This window comes from Chelonia mydas, chromosome 10 (genome assembly GCF_015237465.2).
Source record: "Chelonia mydas isolate rCheMyd1 chromosome 10, rCheMyd1.pri.v2, whole genome shotgun sequence".
Lineage (NCBI taxonomy): Eukaryota > Metazoa > Chordata > Testudines > Cheloniidae > Chelonia > Chelonia mydas.
Window position 1 is genome coordinate 45235620 of NC_051250.2, and position 21275 is coordinate 45256894.

General features: G+C 43.7%; 1 protein-coding gene across 6 annotated transcripts in view; it reads right to left on the reverse strand.

Annotated features, from left to right (window-relative positions):
- The window catches only part of ZNF592 (zinc finger protein 592), a 107313-nt gene extending 87021 nt beyond the window's left edge, over nucleotides 1-20292 (reverse strand). For 2 of the 6 annotated variants that reach the window (XM_043523218.1, XM_043523217.1), the window contains exons 1-2: nucleotides 19306-19418; nucleotides 11236-13580 (exon numbers count right to left, since the gene is read on the reverse strand). In XM_043523218.1, coding sequence (XP_043379153.1) covers nucleotides 11236-13580; nucleotides 19306-19330 — 2370 coding nt within the window. In that variant the 5' untranslated portion in view covers nucleotides 19331-19418. Of the gene's footprint in view, nucleotides 1-11235; nucleotides 13581-19305; nucleotides 19431-19972 lie in introns of those variants that run through there. The other 4 variants (XM_037911461.2, XM_037911462.2, XM_043523216.1 and 1 more) reach the window with 4 other exon arrangements.
- Nucleotides 20293-21275: the final 983 nt, after the last annotated feature.

Here is a 21275-nt window from a genome sequence, read left to right on the forward strand (position 1 = left end):
TCCAGAGATAACATGCTTGTTAACAGCAAAAATGTTTTAAAATAATTAAATATATAGAAGTGAGAAATAACAGATCTCAACCCTATTATCCCTCTGCAAATCTGTACAGAGTCAATCCCTTACCTCTCTCTAAAAGTGCAAAGTTTCAAAAAGTTCAATGAATAGAAGATTGTTGGGAGCAGAATAGATCTGGACAATGAGAAGAAGTCTGGAGATAACTGTGAGAAGGGAGGGACAGGCAGGAGAAACAAAAGTGAAACTGTTTGAGCAGAAGTCTTGAGATCTTTCTGAGAGTAGCCTTCATTGATTTGAGATCTACCATACCATTCTCTCACTAGAAGGGAAAACCTATAATGGCAGCAGGCCATAAAAGAGACCCAGTTTGAGGAACTTCATTAAAATATTCCCAACCTGTGGGTAAGACATGTGTGAAAAATGCAACCAGTGCAACAAAGAAATGCAAGGCCTGGTTGCCCGAATGAAACATCATCATGAGAAGTGTTCCTTCTCAGGAGGAAGCTGCATTGAAGATGATGAAAGGAACATGTCTGAAGACGCAGGATCTTCAGGTTGGTTTTTATTTCATACTTCTTTCTTAAGGACTGCCTGTCTTCCTTCTGAACTATTCTTGAATTCTCATGTTTGAGCAAAAAATATAGGTGTTACTCTATGGTACTATCATTTTAGATGCAGTTGTACAATTTCACCTTTAAAGTAGTACAGGTACTGAGTGTCAGGGAATGCAATGAGGAGTACTAAATGAGCAGTATGATAATAATAATTAAATAACTGCACTGACTTAGGAGAATCTATCCTCAACATACAGGATTCTGAAGACTATCCACCTTCAAGATCACCATCATTTTCTATAGTTTCAGAGTTATCTGCCAATGATAGTGTTTCAGTCACATCATGTATGTCACATAGTCACAGTGTATCACCTGTAGCAAAAAGGAAAAAAAAATCTCCATCATCCAGAAACAACCACGGATAAGTTGGTGATAAGAACCGGCACATTACAAAAAAAGATAATTGTTGAAAAAATTGCCCGGTTTCTTTATGCAACGAACTCTCCTTTCCGTATGATTGAGAACCCACACTTCATTAACATGGTTCAGTCATTAAGACCAGGATACAGTCCACCCAACAGAGCAAATGTCACAGGCAAATTGCTGGATAAAGTGTATGAAAGAGAAATTGAGCAGTGTGCAAAAGGTCTAGAGGGTAAAATTGTTAACCTGAGTCTTGATGGGTGGAGCAATGTCCACAATGATCCTGTTGTATGTGCTTGTGTGACAACAGAAGAAGGGAATATCTTCCTTACAGATACAATTGATACATCAGGAAATCCACACACAACAGAATATTTACAAGAAGTAGCAGTAAAAGCTATAACAAACTGTGAAAAAAAATTCAAATTTCTATTACGCAGCTTGGTCACAGACAATGCTGCAAATGTATCCAAGATGAGAAGAAACTATTTAGAAGAGAGTGAAGAGTCCCAAGTTAATAACATACGGTTCCGGTGCTCATTTGATGCACCTCCTAGCCAAAGACTTCAGTGTTCCAGAAATAAAGGCTAATGTTGTTGAAATTGCAAAATACTTCCGTAACAACCACTTTGCAGCAGCTGCTCTGAAAAAAGAGAGAGGAACCAATCTAAATCTCCCACAAGATGTGCGACTGAACTCAGGAGTGGACTGTTTTGAGCACTATATCTAGAACTGGCCTAAACTGATGACAGTTTGAACAAAATCATGAAAAAATAGATGGCCCTGTCACAGCCAAAGGGCTCAACATTGGGCTTAAGAGAAATGTTGAACACATGGTGAGTATCCTGAAGCCTATTTCTGTAGCCTTGAACAAAATGCAGGGAAATAGCTGTTTTATTGCTGATGCTGTTGAAATTTGGAAGGAACTAAGTGAGATCTTAAGAAGAGAAATATGCAATGACAGAGTTAAATTACAAGCATTAAAAAAACAAATGGGACAAGCACTGTCTCCAGCTCATTCTCTTGCAAATATTCTCAATACTCAGTACCAGGGTCAAACCTTAACTGCTGAAGAACAGGAGTTGGCTATGACACTGACATCTGGCAATCATCCCTCCGTAATGCCAACTATAATAAACTTCAGAGCTAAGGGTGAACCATTCAAGAAAGTTTGCTGATGATGTTTTAAAGAAAGTCACACCAGTGAACTGGTGAAAGTCACTTAAGCACTTGGATTCAGAGACTGTTGAAGTGATGATCTCACTTTTAACAGCAGTAGCTTCTTCTGCCGGTGTAGAAAGAATATTTTCTTCCTTTGGAAGAATTAATTCCAAATTGAGAAATTGTTTGGGACCCGAAAAAGCAGGAAAGCTTGTTTTTCTTTTCCATATTATGAACAAACAGGAAATCAAGGGTGAAGACGACAGACTTAGCTGCAGAAGCCAATATTTTAAGTTTCTCATGTTGACCTGGCTGACGTAGTCAATTTAATTTTTTTAAAAAATATTTCATTTAACTATTTTAGTTACAAACAATTTTAAGAAAAACAAACCTAATTTTAAAAAAACTTGAATGTTTAACTCAATTCAAAAAATCATATGCTTGTTTTGTTAAAATATTATGTGTTCGCTGTTGAAGAAAAAAATCCAGAATATATAACGTTGATGTTTTAGTTAAATAAAACTTATTTAAGTGTCTGTCTGGTAATGTTCTCCTCCTAAGACAGCATGGCAAGAAAATCCTCCAAATATTAATGAGTAACCTGTTGAATTGGAGATAGATATTTATGAAGTCATTGGGAAGTAAACTGCTTCAATTACCTTTGGTAAATGAAGTAACCAAACAACCATCCATTTTCTGATATAGCTGTAAAACTAATCTGAAAAGTTTTCAAAATAAATCACTAAAAATGTATAGTGTGTACCTTCTAAAAATGAAACCTACATCTCTGAGTTGTGAAGAATATGTATGAAGGTTATGACAACCAACAAAAACGCACTTTTATGTAATAATCCATGATTAAATTGAGTCTTCCTGAATAGTGATTTAAATCAAATCCATGCTACTACTCCCACCATTCCACACCAGGATAAAGTAAGGACAACCACAGCTTCATACACACTGACCTGTGAGAGCCACATTTGTTGTATGAGTAGCCAAAATGGACATGAATGTTCTTTCCTCTTGTTAAGTTCTGTTCCATTAATTTATTAAGTTTTTAAATGTATTAGATTTTAACTTGTACAGATATTTTTGGCACACTGGTTATGTTACTCAAAATTATATTTTCTGGAAAATAATTCATCTTTAATTCCCAACATACACTGCAGAATGCCAAGTGATACTGAAAGCACCCACTTGTTATTGTACAGTGTGACAGCTCATAGGATTAGTGACAGATAGTGTAATAATTCTAAATGTACAGCAAGCACCAGAAAATTAATAAGTGCACTGACAGTATATATTCATAGACATACACCAAAACACCCCTCTGTTACGATATAGGTATTCAAGCCTGTCTGTAAAGACCTATACTTTAAGAATTTAGGTATATGTTTATCATTTAGCTAGTTATAGAGGTATAAAAGAAAGAATCTGTTTAAAGGGCCTTCTCTCACTGTGACAGTCTGAGGCCCTGTTCTTAGGCGAAGGCCTTTGGCTAAGCAGCAGAGGCAGCCATAAGCTGGGAAGCATATGATCACATCCCAAACTAATCATATTGAAATAAGGCAATCTGGGGCTGTTGAAAAGATGATCCCTTGCTGTGGAGGTAATAGATCGGAAGAGCCTAGAAGATGTAAAAGGAAATTTACTTTGATAGTTTTCTGTCTGGTAAGAACTCAATCTATCAATAGACACAGGTGGGAAACCCTTTTGTCTTTATAAATGTAGTTGTGAAATCCGCACTTCTGTAATGTTTTGTCATAATAGTTCCTCCTTTACTATTGTTTATTTGCATGGTCTCTGTCTGGTTCTGTGATTGTTTCTGTCTGCTGTATTATTAATTTTGCTGGGTGTAAATTAATAAGGTGGTGGGATATAATTGGTTAGCTAATCATGTTACAATGTTAGGATTAGTTTGGTTACAGTATAGCTAAGAATATTACTATATAAATTAGGGGCAAACAGGAAGTAAGTTGAAAGAAGAAAAGGAGTACTTGTGGCACCTTAGAGACTAACCAATTTATTTGAGCATAAGCTTTCGTGAGCTACAGCTCACTTCATCCGATGAAGTGAGCTGTAGCTCACGAAAGCTTATGCTCAAATAAATTGGTTAGTCTCTAAGGTGCCACAAGTACTCCTTTTCTTTTTGTGAATACAGACTAACACGGCTGCTACTCTGAAACAGGAAGTAAGTTGGGATTGAAAATAAGGAAAAAGGAACTTGGATTTAAGCTTGCTGGAAGTTCACCCCAATAAACATTGAATTGTTTGTACCTTCAGACTTCGGGTACCGTTTCTCTCTGTTCATACAAGAAGGACCAGGGAAGTGGGAGGGTGAAGGAATAAGCTCTCTAACACCCTCTATTCCTAATAGGCCTCAGAATTGCAGGGCAAGGAGGAACAGTTCACCAAAACACTTTACTGGGGCTCACTATTATAGTGCTCTCTCAAGACCTTCCTCAGCCATATACCTCCACGTTGAGCTCATTTAATACCTCTTGTGTCTGACTGTTCAAACCCAGCAGATAGCCAGTCCACCTCCACGTTCCACCCCGCCAGCAACTTTTCTCCCTTTGTCTCACAGATCCGATGCAGGATACAGCAGGCAGCTATAATTATGGAGATATTTTTCTCTCAGAGATCCAATCTTGTGAGTAAACAATGCCATATTTCTTTTAGCCTACCAAAAAAGCACATTTAACTGTCATTCAACTACAGGATCAGTAGGTGAAGAATCTTTCCTTGATGCTGTCAAGCTGGCCACTATACAGCTTCATAAGCCAAGGGTAGGCTGAGCTCCACAGGATCATTACTGGCATTTCAGTATTCTCAATGGTAATCCACATGTCAGGAAAGAAAGTTCCTGCTTGTAGCTTTCTGAACAGTCTTGTGTTCTTAAAGATGTGAGCATCATGCACCTTCCTTGACCAGCCCACACTGACGTCGGTGAAGAGTCCCTGGTGATCCACTTGCATAACCGCAGAAAAAGTAGCCTTTTCTGTTGATGTACTGTGGGGCAAGATGAGCTGGGTGCCAAAATAGGGATATGCATGCTATCTTTCACAATGCTGCAGTTTGGGAACCCCATTACCGCAAATCCATCCACTATGTCTGGCACATTGCCAAGCGTCAGTATTGCGTAGCACGAGATGAATAACGGCCCTGCACATTTGCATGACAACAGCCCCCACAGTGGCTTTTCCAACTCCAAAAATGATTTCCCACTAATGGGTAACAATCCGGCGTTGCAATCACCACTCACTTCTCCACCGCCAGTGCAGCTCTCATACTAGTGTCCTTGCGCTGGAGAGCTGGGGTGAGCTCAGCACACAGAACCAGAAATGTGGCCTTTCACGTCTGAAAGTTCTGCAGCCAATGCCTGTCATCCCAAAACATGTACAGCAGAACCTCAGTTATTAACACCAGAGTTACAAACTGACCAGTCAACCACACACCTTATTTGGAACTGGAAATATACAATCATGCGGCGGCAGAGAGAAAAAAGCAAAGACAGTACAGTACTGTGTTAAACGTAAACTACTAAAAAAAATAAATAAAGGGAAAGCAGCATTTTTCTTCTACAGAATAAAGTTTCAAAGCTGTATTAAGTCAATGTTCAGTTGTAAACTTTTGAAAGAACCACCATAATGTTTTGTTCAGAGTTACAAACATTTCACAGTATGAACAATCTCCATTGCCAAGGTGTTCGTAACTCTGAGGTTCTGCTGTATTATGATGCAATCCCACCAGTCAGTAATCCTTTCTTGGGCACAGAAGCCCACCAGCTCCAGCAACACCACCAGCCACCTTGAATTGGTTTTCACTACGCCCCCACAGCAATCTGTCCTCCATGAAACCATCATGCTCTCCACTGATGCGGTTCTTCTTGTGACTCTGCAAATACCAGAGGATCATGCATCCTGTGCTTGCAATGCTCAGAATAATAGCACAGAGCCGTGCAGGTTCCATGCTTCTGTCAGAGATGACGGATAGCGGGGAGGGCAGAGCATATTCACGCAATTTTTTTTTTTTTTTTAAAAAGGCACTAAAATTACAGACCTTGAATGACATTATGGGATGGAGAAAGTTGCACGCTGGTATGCTGACCCCTTGCACCACTTGTTTCTGCCCCACGATATATTACCAAAATTTCCGAAAACACAGTGCGCTGGACAGTGGCAATCTGCATACCGGGATATCTACTCATGGTGCACCGCACTATGCATTGACGAAAGCATCTTAGGGAGTATATGCAACGCTAATGCAAGGATCCAAGTGTACACACATACAAGCAATATACTAAATGCAGCAACTTTATGCCAACATAACGTGCGTTAGCAAAATGTGTAGTATAGACAGCCTATGTCCACAGAAGAATGCTTCCGTCAATGTAACTAACTTTGTTTGGAGAGGTGATGTTCTTATACTAACGGAAAAACCCCTTCCATCAAAGGCTATATCTACAATGCAGGGTTATGCTGGCATAGCTACATCAGTATAGCTATTTCGGTATAGTCTCGGCAAAGTAGACATCCCCTTAGTGCTAACTGCAGAAAAGAGCTGTTAACCAGCTTCAGCAACTCTCCAAAAAAAGTAAAGTCATCCCTCAGAAATGTGAATAACTGAATTATTTAAACATGCTTTATTAGAATCAACTCTCCAATCACGAAAGAAGGTTTCGTGAGGAGGTGAAAGAAGCAATAAGATATAAAATGGGGAAGCTGACAGCAAAGGATACAAATTTGCATTTCCTGACTGGTGACAATTGATAGGGATGCTAAAGGCAGCAACAACAAAAAGGCAAAGACCAGCAGGGTTAAGGACAATAAGAAGGAATTCCTGAAATATATTAGGAACGAACAAAATCATAATGATATAGGTCCAACACTAGATAAGGACAACTGCCAAATCATGATGCAGAATAGGCAGAAATTAATATTTCTGTTCTGTATTTGGATACAAGCAGGATGATATTTATATCAGACACTGATAATGAAATATTTTCCATTCCATCAATAACTATGGGCCATGACAAACAGCAACTATTAAAATTAAGCATTTTAAAATCTGGAGAACCCAATAATTTGCATCCAAGAGTATTAGAGGAATTGGATGAAGAGCTCCCTGAATCATTAATGCTAATTAATGGTCCTAGAATACTGGAGAAGCTCCAAAGGACTGGAAAAAAACTAATATTGTCCCAGTATTTAAAAAGGAGTAAAATGGCATGTTCTACAAAGTATATGCTAGTTAGTCTGATGTCATTCCTGGACAAAATAATGGAAAGGTTGATCTGGAATGCAATCAGTAAAGAATTAAAGAACAGTGGTATAATTATTGCCAAACAACATGGTTTTACAGTAAATAGGTCTTATCAAACAAACTTTTCAGAATTTTTTGATGAGTACACAAGTTTGGTTGATAAAGGTAACTAAGTTAATATACTTGGACTTCTGTACAGCATTTGACCGGCATTTTGATATAAAACTAACACTATATAAAATCAATGTAGCCCTATTAAATGGCTAAGGACTAGTTAACTGAGATCTCATAAAAAGTAAGTGTACACAGGAAATCACCACTCAACAAGAGAGTGTTTCTAATGTGGTTCCACAGGGATCTGTTCTTGCCACCAATACTATTAAATATCAATGACCTGGAAGAAAATATAAGATCATTGCTGGTAAAACTTGCAGATGACAAATTGGTGGAGTGATAAATAAAGATGGGACCTGGTCAGTTACATACCCCGAAGTTGATCACTTGGTAAAGTGAGCTCATTCAAACTAACATCATTCATTTTAACACAGCCAAAAGCAAGATCATACATCTAGGAACAAGGACCATAGGTCGTACAAGATGGAGGACCATATCCTGGAAAGCAGTGACATTGAATAGGACTTGGGGATAACAGCGGATAACCAATTGAACATGAGCTCCCACCTGTGCTATGCTGTAGCTAAGAGGGCAAACACAACCCTTGGATGTATAAGCAAGGAAATATCAAGGAGTAGGGAGGTACTGTTACCTCTTTATACGGCATTAGTGAGACTATTACTGGAATACTTCGTCCAGTTCCTGTGTCCACACATCAGAAGGACATGGAAAAATTACAAAGGATTCAGAAAAATGCTACAAGAATGATTTGAAGCCCAGAGACCATAATTTATACCAAAAGGCTTAAGCAGCTCAGTCTGTGTAAGCTTACCCAAGAAAAGGTTAAAAGGTGACCTGATCATCATCCACAAGTACTTACATATGTAAGAGATTTCTGGTAGTAGATGGCTCTTTAATCCAATGGTCGGAAGTTGAAGTTAGAGAAATTCAGAATAGAAATAATGCAAAAAATTTAAGTCAGGATAACTTATCAGTGGAACAATTTACCTAGGGATAGAGTGGATTCTTCATCACCTGAAGCTTTTAAATCAAGAGTTCCTATCTTTCTAGAATATATGTTCTCGCTCAAATCCAAGTTACGGGTTTGAGGCAGATTTTACCAACTGAGGTTCTTTGGCCTGTGTTATGCAGGTCAGATTAGACAATTTTAAGGGTCCTTTCTGGCCTTAAAAATCAATGAATCTTTGTCTAAGATTAGAATACTGGATCAAGTAATCCATTCCCTGCATGCAATAGAGCTACTGGAGAGAGAAGAGAAAACAGAAGAAAGAAATTATGGCACCTATACTGGGCCAGAGCAAGTCTGAAACTCAAGCTTAGTGCTCCCAATATTTGTTTAAATTAAAAACAGTTCTAGGTGGAACGCTCTAGTGAGAGATATATCTAGCTGTATATTCCAGATCATTCAATGTGTCCATGCTAAGAATGGTCAGCCACGCTTTCAGAGCCTCCTGTCAGCTTGTAGTCTTTGTTTATGGATCTAATTAAGGGAATTACATCTGGGGCCTGCCAGCACATACAACTTAATAAATAATTTTGGCAGCCAAAAATACATGGAAGGCTTTGCCTTTTTCTAAAGAGTAAGCGAGGAAAGATCTCCCCTTCTATTCAACTATGGCTGTTTGAGTATTTAATAAGGATGTTGTATGATCGATCAGACCCTCAAAGAATCAGATGGCATGATCTTACTGTGCAAGAATGGAATGTCCCCCTCTCCTTCATACCTATGGGGAGGGCAGGCAAAGGAGAGGTAGAACTGCATAGATTCTCAGGCTCTTAAGGGTGGCATTCCTTAGAATTGGAGATCAGTGCTCACTCAGAGGGAAGAACCCCAGGAGAAAAGCAGCAGGGCAGTAGCTTCTTCAATTACATAGGAAACTGAGTCCCTTGCTGAGGAGCAGACTGCACTGAAGTGCTAAGCCACTTCTTTAATGTCCCACCAGAAGCCCTAGGCAGGCATGGGCCTCATCACAAGACAGCCAAGAAGAGGCTGTCACAACTGTCAGACTGATGCTATTGCAGATACTGCACCTGCCTCTCAGGGTATGCGTACACTGCAATTAGACACCAGCAAATGGCCCGTGCCAGCGGACTCAGACTCACAGCACTTAGGCTAAGGGTTGTTTAATTCTGGTGTAAATGTTTGGGCTCAAGCTGCAACCCAAACTCTGGGACCAGCTCAGGCAGGGTCCTCAAGCCCAGGCTCCAGCCTGAATGCCTATACCACAATTAAACAGCCCCTTAGCCAGAGCCCCATGGGCCAGCTGCAGGTTTTGAATTGCAGTGTGGACATATCCCCAGTCTCTCCTTTTCTATTTATGCCTTGCTGGGCTGCATGTGTTACCAGGGTCCCAGAGTTCAAAGTGCTGCACAAACAAAACCCACCTCAAAACGTTACAAAAACCAGAAATTAAATACGATCACATGACTCCCCAACCTGGTTCTGAATTTAAAACCCTGTTAGAATTCAAAATGATCTTGACAAATTAGAAAAGAGCTCTGAAATCAAGATGATGAAATTCAATACAGACAAGTTCAAAGTACTTCACTTAGGACAAATCAAATGCACAACTACAAAATGGGGAATAACTGGCTATGTGCTAGTACTGCTGAAAAGGCTCTGGGAGGCTATAATAGATCACAAATTGAATGAGTCAACAATGTGATGCAGTTGTAAAAAAGGCTAATATTTTGGAGTGTATTAACAGTGTTGTTGTATTTCAGACACAGAAGGTAATTGCACCACTCGGCACTGGTAAGAACTCAGCAGAAATACAGCATCCAGTTCTGGGTGCCATACTTGAAGGAATATGTGGATGAACTGGAGAGAGTCCAAAGGAGAGCAAAACAATGATAAAAGGTTTAAAAACCTGATCTATGAGGAAAGGCTAAAAAAACGGGGCATGTTTAGTCTTGAGAATAGAAGGGAAACTGAGGGGGCACCTGACAACAGTCTTCAAACATGTTAAGGGATGTTATAAAGAGGAAGGTGATCAATTGTTCTCCATGTCCACAGAAGGCAGGAAAAGTAGTAATGGCTTAATTTGCAGCAACAGAGATTTAGTTTAGATATGAGGAAAAATTGTCTAACTCTAAGGATAGTTAAGCACTGGACCAGGTTACCAAGGGAGGTTGTGGAATCCCCATCTTTGAAGGTTTTTATAAACAGGTTGGACAAACATCAGTAAGGAATGGTCTAGGTTTACTTGGTCCTGCCACTGTGAGGGGACTGGACTAGATGACCTCTCTATGTCCTTACCAGCCCTACATTTCCAGGATTCTAATTAATCTGTGTAATTCATCCTATAGTTTACACTCTCATCCTTCAAAGCATAGACAGTGAGTAACTAGTCAATAGGTCTGGTATTCATGTGCTCAGAACTGAAGACCAAACTTGTGTGCAATCTCCCCAGAGCCACAGAAAAAATCACCATCTTTGCAGTCCATGACACAGTGCTGTTGCACATCTAGCCCAAAACTTCACTGGCAGCTGCTTTCTATTTTATTTTCCACCATCATCCCTACATTTATGACACAAGATACACTGACATACAGACCCCAATACAAAATTGCAAGTTTAAATAATTCACTTTCAACTATGATGTCTATTCTCTTTCTTTTTCAAATGGTAGTTACGTTTCTATTGGGTTTAAAGGAGTTAAGATTTTAAAGAATTACTTACCAGTCCCTCATTATCTTCCGAGGTTCTCTGGAAGTGTGCTGCTAGAGCAACATAATCCTGTGCCTGCTTGTTACATTCAAGACACTTTAGTCCATGACGGATTAGTCTCAATGGGTCTGCATACAGAGGCATGGCTGGGTGAGTGTTGATAGAGGTTCCTGTCCCACTTCCTGATGTAGCACTGGGTTTACATGAAGGAGCTGGGAAATGCAAAGTCTGAGGGGCCAAAGACACTGAAGAGTTTGTAGGAGAAGGTGAAAACATTTCATCTAAGGAAATTGGTTTCATTAACAGCTGAGAACATTGCATAATCAATCCTTTGCTCTTGTGCTCTCTCGCATGTTTAAGCAAACTACACTTGTTAAAGAACAGTAGCAGAGTTGAACACTGAGTACACATGACTTCAATGTGGACACTTCGCCTACTATAGTGTTGAGTTAGGCTTTTTTCTAAGGCAAATGAATCTCCACATTCCAGGCAACAATACCCAGATGCAGGTAACTGAATATTACTGTCAGGTGGTGGGCTGAGGTTTGGAGAATACACTGACACAAGATTGTTACTGTTTAGTACTTTATTAAATTCCTCCACAATTACAGGAGCAGCTTTCTTTACTTGATGCACCAGTGGCACTGACATTTGGGTTAGCTGAGGCTGACTTCGCCTTTGCACAGACGATTTTGCTGTGACGGAAGCAGCAACACTGTGTGGAACTAAATTGAGATTTGCTAGATGTACGGCCTTGGGAAGGAGGCTGGAAGTGGTGGGGTTAGATTGCTGTGTCACAATACTCTGATGCTGCCTCTTGTTGGGCTGCTGCCCTACATTACCTATTTTTATGGCATCACTGCCACAGTTTGGCAGTGGAGACGAAGACGCTTTGGGTGTGCTGTTGTCAGTAGTCTCTGTTTTCATATCATCTATACAGGGGCTCGCAACATTTGACACTTGAATAGCTGTGGCAGCTGCATTTTTGGTGGAACCCTTGCTTGCCTCATTTTCCATGACTGCACTAGTATCAGGTGAAGGGAAGGACTTAGTAAACTCTTCTGCGGCCGAACCTTCTGCAGATGACTCCTCAGGAGATTTGCCCAACTCTTCAGCTTCTGGCAAGATTCTAGTTACAGTTCTTTTAATTTCACCAGAAGACATCTTAATAGTTTTTATTCTAACTTTGGGAATAGCCGGCGGAGAGCCAGCTGCCACGGATGGAGAGCCTTTTCCACTACTATCACTGCACACACTCCGAGGACTCTCAGGCTGCTTGTTGGCCTTTTTTACCACCTCTAGGGGGCTTCTTGGGCTCTTTGGTGACTTAGGCATTTTGGGGCTTCCTTTCATGCCATCTTTAAAATGGCCAGAAGGTTCTTTTGTAAGGCTTGTTTGATCTTCTTTTGGAATACATGCAACTTTTTTGGCCTGAAGAGCTACTAATGCAGCAACACAAGATGACAATTTTGAGTGAGCTGGCTTTAGACGTTGGCGAGGTGGGATTGATGAAGAAAAGTTCACCTCAGGCATAGACCCTCTGCTTTCCTTCAAGTTATTGTTGTGGAAGCTTCCAAACGCCAAGCCTTCTCCAAGGAAGTTGTTGGTATCCACTAGATCTTTGCTGGATTCTACTAACTTCTCTGCTACTCTGTCTTGTTCTTTTCTGCTCAATTCCAGCCTATTTTCTTGCTGGCTATGAATCTCCATCTTTTGTTCTTTTTTACAATATTGATCAAACATACTCAATTCTGGCTCTGGTACCTTCCTAAGTGAATCTAGAACTGAAGCCGCAGACGGAATATACATTGGAGTTGGTGGGAAATATGGAGTTTGGGCATGTTTTGGTTTATTGTCAATACTGTTTTCTTTGAAAGCATCCTCCGGTTCAGGGCTGGAGATAGGGCTGAACTGACTGAATGTGGGTAAAGGTTCTGACTTCGACTGGTCCAGTTTTTCAGAATAGTTTTTCGAACTATCACCATTAATAAAAGCAGAATCAAATTTCCCATAATTGTTCACTAAGTTGTGAGCCTCTGATGGCAGATCAGACCCACGGAACCCATTGTGTAACAGACCAGCTCCAAGGTGATTCCCCTCCTTCTCTGCTTCAAAGGACTCCTGACGACTTGTGTTCTTCACAATAACACTCACAACAGGGATATCAGGAGCCGGCACTGATTGGGACAAGGACACATTTTCATCTATACAAATTCCTGATGGCTTTAAGTGATTTTCGTTCTCTTCACCAGTTGACTGTATGGTCTCCTTGGCATCAAGGCTAGTTGGGTCTGGGATGTCAAAAGCAGCCAAAAGGTCATCGAAGTCTGGGGTTTTCATGTCCCCCATGATGAAAGCTGCAATTAAAAGCGAAACACACTATCAGAGTTTGTCTCTGGGAAAAAAATCTATTAAACTCTTACTTGGATTTACTCTAACTAATGAAGAAAAAAATTAGGACTCTAGCCACTACAGGGAAGCTAGGATGGGAAGTTTCAACATGCTATCACTTAAACTTCCAGTTTAAACACTGTGGGATTTTATGGTTCATTTGTAGATGGACTAACTCAGTGCCATTCAGCCTTTCTGGCCCCAGGGCCTAATGTGTTACTTTAAAAGGCCAAGGAGCTGCAATCAAGACTCTGGGGCAGATCCTCTACTGTTCTGCTCCCTATAGACTGCTCAGGCAGCACAAGCCACCTGTAAATACCCTGTTGTGGATTCCTAACATAGAGGAGCCCCCAGTGGGCATCCAGCTGTCTCCTACACTCCCCTAGCACAGCTGTGCCAGGCTGGGAGGGGATTAGCTGCAATGTGCTGTGCTCTGGCTACCCCACTTGGTGCATGGTTCCTTGGGACTACTGGCAGCTGGTGCAAGTTAGAACAGCTGGAAGTCTGCCTTAACCTGGGCTGGGAAAAGAATCAGGGAGCTGTAAGTTAGTGGTTGTTCTCAGTTTCTCATCGTGCCCCATTCCTATATTGCCCTGAGTGGCTATGTAGAAGAGGGGCACATCCTTTCCTAGGTGCCCTCTACATTCAGCCAAAGTCAGTCAAACTTCAACCCTGCTCTCCCTAGAGCTCCCATAGCCTGAAGGGGAAGCAGGTAATGAAGCAATTGATGCTACTCTCCCCTCCCTCCTATGCAACCCAACAGGGAGCCAGTGGGGTAACTGCAGCAGCTGCTGCTCCTGGAGCTACAGGGAAAGCTGTGGAGGGCAGTGCCCCCTACCTCCTCCTTCCATAGGTACAGGGCTGATCCAAACACTTCAGTGTAAAAAAATAAAAATCACAGGGCATGGCTCAGGGAGCACTCTTCAATTGACCAAACAGAGTCACGCTGAAGGACCACCAACATAAGGCCTCAAGGATCACAGAATGGATACCTCTGGACAAACTCAAAAGTGAAACTAGTATGATCTGCAAATAACACAAGCTGTTACTTCCTGGAAAGGTTTCAGAGTAGCAGCCATGTTAGTCTGTATCCGCAAAAAGAAAAGGAGTACTTGTGGCACCTTAGAGACTAACAAATTTATTTGAGCATAAGCTTTTGTGAGCTACAACTCACTTCATCGGATGCATGCAGCAGAAAATACAGTGGGAAGATTTTATATACATAGAGAACATGAAACAATGGGTGTGACCATACACACTGTAACAAGAGTGATCAGGTACAGGGAGCTATTACCAGCGGGGGGGGGGGGGAGGGGAGGGGAGACAACGGGACACCTTTGTAGTGATAATCAAGGTGGGCCATTTCCAGCAGCTGACAAGAACGTGTGAGGAACAGTGGGGGGGGGAGGAGAGGAGGAATAAACATGGGGAAATAGTTTTACTTTGTGTAATGACACATCCATTTCCCTGGAAAGGGTACAGTGTAGCCAGACCTCAACTATTTAGTACTGTCAATCACCTGGAGAAAAGCCAGAAGCAATTGGCCAGCCCAAGAGAAACAGCATTGAAAAACGAGGTTCCAGGTTTCTGCCAAAGCAATCTAAATAATAAAAAAGTCTTTACTAAATATTTTAGTATGTTGTGTACAGCACCTGGAGCACTCAGTTGTGGATTACTGTAAAAGAGGGCTGATCCTATAGTCCTTAATTAGCTAATAAAATCACTGAAGAGTTTTGCCAGAGCACAGAATAAAGAATCATGCCTAAAAAATCATAATCCAAACCAAAAGTTTCTGAGCATTTCTTTGGTTATAACTGTCTACAAAGGAAGGTAAAGATTACACGGGCACTGACTGCAGCTTCACAATTAACATTATAATTGAGTTTTCATTATACACCTTCTCTAACACAGAAAAGAGATTTGTTATTACTGTAAAAGACTAAATATCCTCCCCCAGTAGTTGTACATAAATTCATGAAATATTTAAATTATACCTTAAAATGAGACCTTTTTGAAATTTTTAAGACAACTCATGTTTTTTCAGCCACAGCTAACCTGAAAGTGGCAAGTTTATGAATCCAGAACTGGTACATACTGTATGCACAACAACACTTGTGCAGAGTTCTTTTGCCCCGGGGGGGGTGGGGGGTGGGGGAGAAAGATGGGTAAATTAAACAAAGAGGTTGTTTCCATTTTTCATTACTAATGACTAACACCTTCTCATAGAAGCCACCACTTAACATTTTAACAGTTGAAAGTCACATTTAAAATATATTCCCTTCCAGAAAGCTGCTACAAGGAACAACTTCTATGTGAACTGACAACTAAACACTACACTTTGTTACAAAACAATGGAACATATCGAATGGTCTCTGCTCTCTCTTTGCCCCACTCTACCACTTCTGTACTAAGAAGAAACTAAGTTAACCATTAATCACATTAATTATTGTGAGGCCTCAAGACCAATCAAGAATTGGTCCTCTTTGTGCTAGACTCTGTACAAACACTGAGTAGCAGATGGTCCCTGCCCCGAAGTTCTTAAAAACTAAATAGACAAAAGATACAGACTGGACAGAGGTGGGGGTGAGGAAGGGATATCAAACAGAAGCAGAGTGAACAATATGATCATGGAAAACGTCATTTTAGTGTCAGGATTTTTTGACTACAGTCCTCTTTCCACACTACCTAACTGGTTGATCCTCAAGCACAGTTACAAAATTTACGGCTTGTCTACAAACAAAGAGCATTGGTTTAATTAAAAGGTTTTAAAATGTAGTTTAAACCAGTGAAAAGGCTTTATGGATACTTCTTTTGCTTTAAGAATGGCTAACTTCAGGTTAGACTAAACCTGTTCTAATTGACCTAAACTAAACCAAAATAAGAGCATCTACACAGGGGTTTGTACCAGTTTAAGACCATACCTTTAGTTAAATCAGTGTAATTCTGTATTTAGACAAGCCCTTGGAAGTTCAGAAGATGATCCATAAAGTGCTTAAGAACAGTGCCAGTCTATGGCGAGTTATCATGCACCATAAGGACTACGGCTGCTGGCAAGAAGCATCAATGTAGGACCTTCCACTTACTTTTGGAGAGAAAAGTCTGTGCCAGCTGGAAGAGAAGACTAGACATCCTTCACTTTCTGGCACACAAAGTAATTATACAATGAAGACTGTTCATTCCTTACAGCAGGGATCGGCAACCTTTGGCAGGCGGCCCACTAGGGTAAGCCCCCCCTGGCGGGCCGGGCCGGTTTGTTTACCTGCCACATCCGCAGGTTCAGCCAATCACAGCTCCCACTGGCTGTGGTACACCGCTCTAGGCCAATGGGGGCTGCGGGAAGTGGTGGCCAGCACATCCCTCAGCACGCACCGCTTACCACAGCCCCCATTGGCCTGGAGCGGCGAAATGCGGCCAGCCGAACCCGCAGACGCAGCAGGTAAACAAACTGGCCCAGCCCGCCAGGGGGCTTACGCTGGCGAGCCGCATGCCAAAGGTTGCTGATCCCAGCCTTACAGCATAATGCCCATGTCTTTATGCACAGAAAGTAAATCACCACATCATTTTAGGCACATAAAATTTCTATGATTAAAAGATTTCAGTGCACCAAGACTTATATACAGAATGCTTTAAACAAAAAATTTCATGAACAGCATGGTACGCAGTCCAACCTGTTACATCTCCTTTTCCTAGCTTCAGCTAAATCTGCAGATTGCAGTCCACCAATTTATACTGAGAACTGGAATGTTTCAGGGCACTGAATTTGGCTCCATATGAGTCAGAAGCACCACACAGTCTGGGCTCACTAATAAGCAATGTAGACAAAGATTAGCTGAAAATAAGTCTGCAGAGAGGGGACCAAGGGCCAGACTTTTTAAAAGGATTTAGGTGCCTAGTAGGATTTCCAAAAGCACTTTAAAAGCTTTTGGAAATGTCCCTAGGCAGATAAAGAGGCAGATAGGTGCTGGCGTACTTTTAAAAATTTGGTCCTAGATAACTACAGTAGGACAAGAACTGGGACTCCTCACCACATAAAGCTTTATGGGAAATAGTCCAGTGTTTGCAGGACAGTCTGTGTACATATTTAAGTCCCACAGCAGCTTAATTTATATACTCTCTCTGTTGTACAGAGTATAAGTCTCTCCTTTGCTCATATTGCAATATTTCTTCATAAAAGTTTATTTTAAGAGGATATAAAGTTATATTTTCTCAGAGTAAAGCAGAATCAGACTCAGGATCTGGAGAAAACTGTACAAACATTTCCAGTTAAAAAGATTTTAAAATAACCAAAATTTTAAAGAGAAGTAAATTGTCGAATATTTCTGTGTATTCCTAAATATTGAAAAGAGAATCAAGTTATAATTCAATGTATTGAAGTTTCTATCGTACCTTCTGCATTATAGAAAAATAAACATTTGTCATTCTTATATAATGTGAATGTTTGTCACTGGAGTGAGTGAAAAAAGTATGGGTACAGAAAAATTTTTAAATTACAACTTAAAACAAAAAAAATTGAAGAAGTTGAAATTTGCAAAGTGTAACAGGTCATCAAACAGGCTGATAAATGACAATTACTTGCACAATAACCAAGTCTGTATATGTTTTGTTGGCCAAAAACCAACCAAGCAAGAATATACATTTCAACAAGAAGGCACAGGGGAATGAAAGGAGACAAAGATTTTAGCTCTTAACTCTCTAGGGCACTGAAGGAACTGTGGGCCAGGTAGAACTGTAAACTCACAAGGCCCTTTGCTACATCTATTCTCCAAGACACACTGAATTCCAAAGGAGTTACTGTAATATCAATGCTCCACATGCACACTACATTCACTTTTCATTGGGAGTATTATTTCTGTGGACTTTTTGAGATCTGCAAGAGGTCCAGAAGACTTTACAGCAACATGAAACATTCTGTTCAAAGAAGAAGTTCAAGATTGCCATCTAATATTAGAGTATGAAAACACAGTTATACAAAGGTAAGTTACAGTCCTAAAAAGCTAAGTATTTAGAAGTATGCAAGTTAAGGAACAATAGAAAAATACCCCAAAAGCCAGGCTTAATTTTTAGACAGGACAGCGTGGGAAAGCAAAGTCTCTTTGCCAGCAGAGTACTTTCAGAGAACTTGAAGATCAGGCTCATGGACTTAGTAAACACAGAAAGTGTACAACAACTGGCAGTAAAAGATGAAGCTGAGTTTGTCGAAGGAGACATTTGTCTAGGGAATGTCAGGAGGGAGTGGGTTTTGGGATACTAAAGGGACAGAAAGATTAGCCAGCTAGGAGAATAAATTGGAGGCTTCCACAACACATAGGGGTGGATTCAGGCTTCAAAGTTTTAAAATACAGTAAAGTACAGGAAACACAGAGTAGAAGAACAGAGTAGGCAGGTCCCAAAACAAACTCCGTAGACAACTTAATGTACATGGCTTGGTGTGAATGTGGCCTGTTGATTTACCGTACAGGCTGGGTAGACAGTTGTGCTCTAGGTCAGCAGTTCTCAAACTAGGGTCCAGGGACCCCAGGGGTCCTTAGAAACTGCACATGGGGTCTGCAAAATGTCAACCATCAAGCCAAGGATAGACAGATTCTCCAATAAGAAGCAGGTACACCCACCTCACTGACATCTGTAAGTGCTCTTATACTTTTTTCTTAAAGCATTACTAACAGTACATGTTTATATGAAGTACACATATACCTCTGTCAATCAGTTTCTCAGTCATAGGTCCGCAATTAACATTGCATTTGAAAAGGGGTCCATCCACAAAAAAAAGTTTGAGAACCTCTGCTCTAGGTGACCAAACTTTGGGCTGGAAGTGGCAATTTCTGGGCTCTATCCCTTACTCTGCCCGTGACTTGCTGTGTGCCTTTGGGCAAGTCACTAAAACTACTCTGTGCCTCTGTTTCCCCACTATGAAGCAGGAACCTCCCACTTACCTATCTTCATCAAGAGCTTCAAGATCAAAAGAAAAAAAGAGAGACTAACCCCCAGAGCAATACTGTTAGGCTAAAGCCAACCCCCAGGGTCCAGACGGGCCATCCCGGCGGGAAGGCCACACACACTGCTCAGTGGCCTTCGTCCCAGGCGGTGAGGCAGAGGGGAGAAGTCTTCTGCCCCCAGCTAGCAGCAGTGCCTGTCCCACCGGCAAGGGAAGATCTCTGTGGGGCCAGGCAGGCCAGGGTACACTCACAGCCATTCCCTCGGGCGGGAGGTGCAGTCAGTCCGCCCGCCCGCCCCATGGCGTGGGCACGGCAGGCTGTCTCCTGTCCATGGGGCTGGAAGTGCTTTGTGGGGCTGGCGGGAGCCGGCCTGTCTATGCGGCCCCAAGGGGCAGCAGGAGAGTCACGTCAGTCTGTCTGCTCACCCAAGGGGTCGGCAGGAGGGTGTCCGCCTGCACCGCGGACTGGGGGAGGGGAGCGGGCAGTAGTGAGCCCCACGGGGGGGTGCTGGAGTCCGTCTGTCAGGACAGGGAGCTGTGCGTCTGAGCGGGACTCGGTGCGTCCGCGGGGGTCAGTGGCCAGCCCGGCTGAGCCGCACTTACCAGCGCAGGCAGCTCCTCCGGGGCCCGCACAGGCCTCACCCAGCGCCGGGCAGCAACGGCCGCAACATGGCGGCAGCGGGGCGGGGCCGGGCCTGGGAAGACCTGCCCCGCTCCGCCCCTTTGGCCCCGACTCCGCTCCCTGCCGCGCCCCCAGGGACCGCCCCGCTCGCGGCTCTCTGCCCTGCCCCGCCTCCCCCCGGAAACCGCCCCGCCCCCTTGGTCCCACCCCGCTCCCGGCCGCGCCCCCAGGGACCGCCACGCCCCCCCCGGGGAACCGCCCCGCCCCCTTGGCCCCACCCCGCCTCCTCTCCCTGCCGCGCCCCTGGGGACCGCCCCGCCCGCGGCTCTCTGCCCTGCCCCGCCCCCTTGGCCCTACCCCGCCCCCGCTCCCTGCCGCGCCCCCAGGGACCGCCCCGCTCGCGGCTCTCTGCCCTGCCCCGCCTCCCCCCGGAAACCGCCCCGCCCCCTTGGTCCCACCCCGCTCCCGGCCGCGCCCCCAGGGACCGCCACGCCCCCCCCGGGGAACCGCCCCGCCCCCTTGGCCCCACCCCGCCTCCTCTCCCTGCCGCGCCCCTGGGGACCGCCCCGCCCGCGGCTCTCTGCCCTGCCCCGCCCCCTTGGCCCTACCCCGCCCCCGCTCCCTGCCGCGCCCCCAGGGACCGCCCCGCTCGCGGCTCTCTGCCCTGCCCCGCCTCCCCCCGGAAACCGCCCCGCCCCCTTGGTCCCACCCCGCTCCCGGCCGCGCCCCCAGGGACCGCCACGCCCCCCCCGGGGAACCGCCCCGCCCCCTTGGCCCCACCCCGCCTCCTCTCCCTGCCGCGCCCCTGGGGACCGCCCCGCCCGCGGCTCTCTGCCCTGCCCCGCCCCCTTGGCCCTACCCCGCCCCCGCTCCCTGCCGCGCCCCCAGGGACAGCCCCGCTCGGCAGTTCGCGACGCTGTGCCCGTTTCCGCCCCGCCCCGCCCGCCCCTGCGCGCGCCGCTCAGGCCCAGCTCTCGATGCGCTCCTCGGCGCGCTCCCGCTGCTGCGCAGCCCTGGAGCCCTGTCCTTCGCGCCCACCTCTTGCGCGCGCCCCGGGCCCCGCCGCCCGCACTCGAGCCGCTCCGGGGCGTTACACGGGCCGTGAGA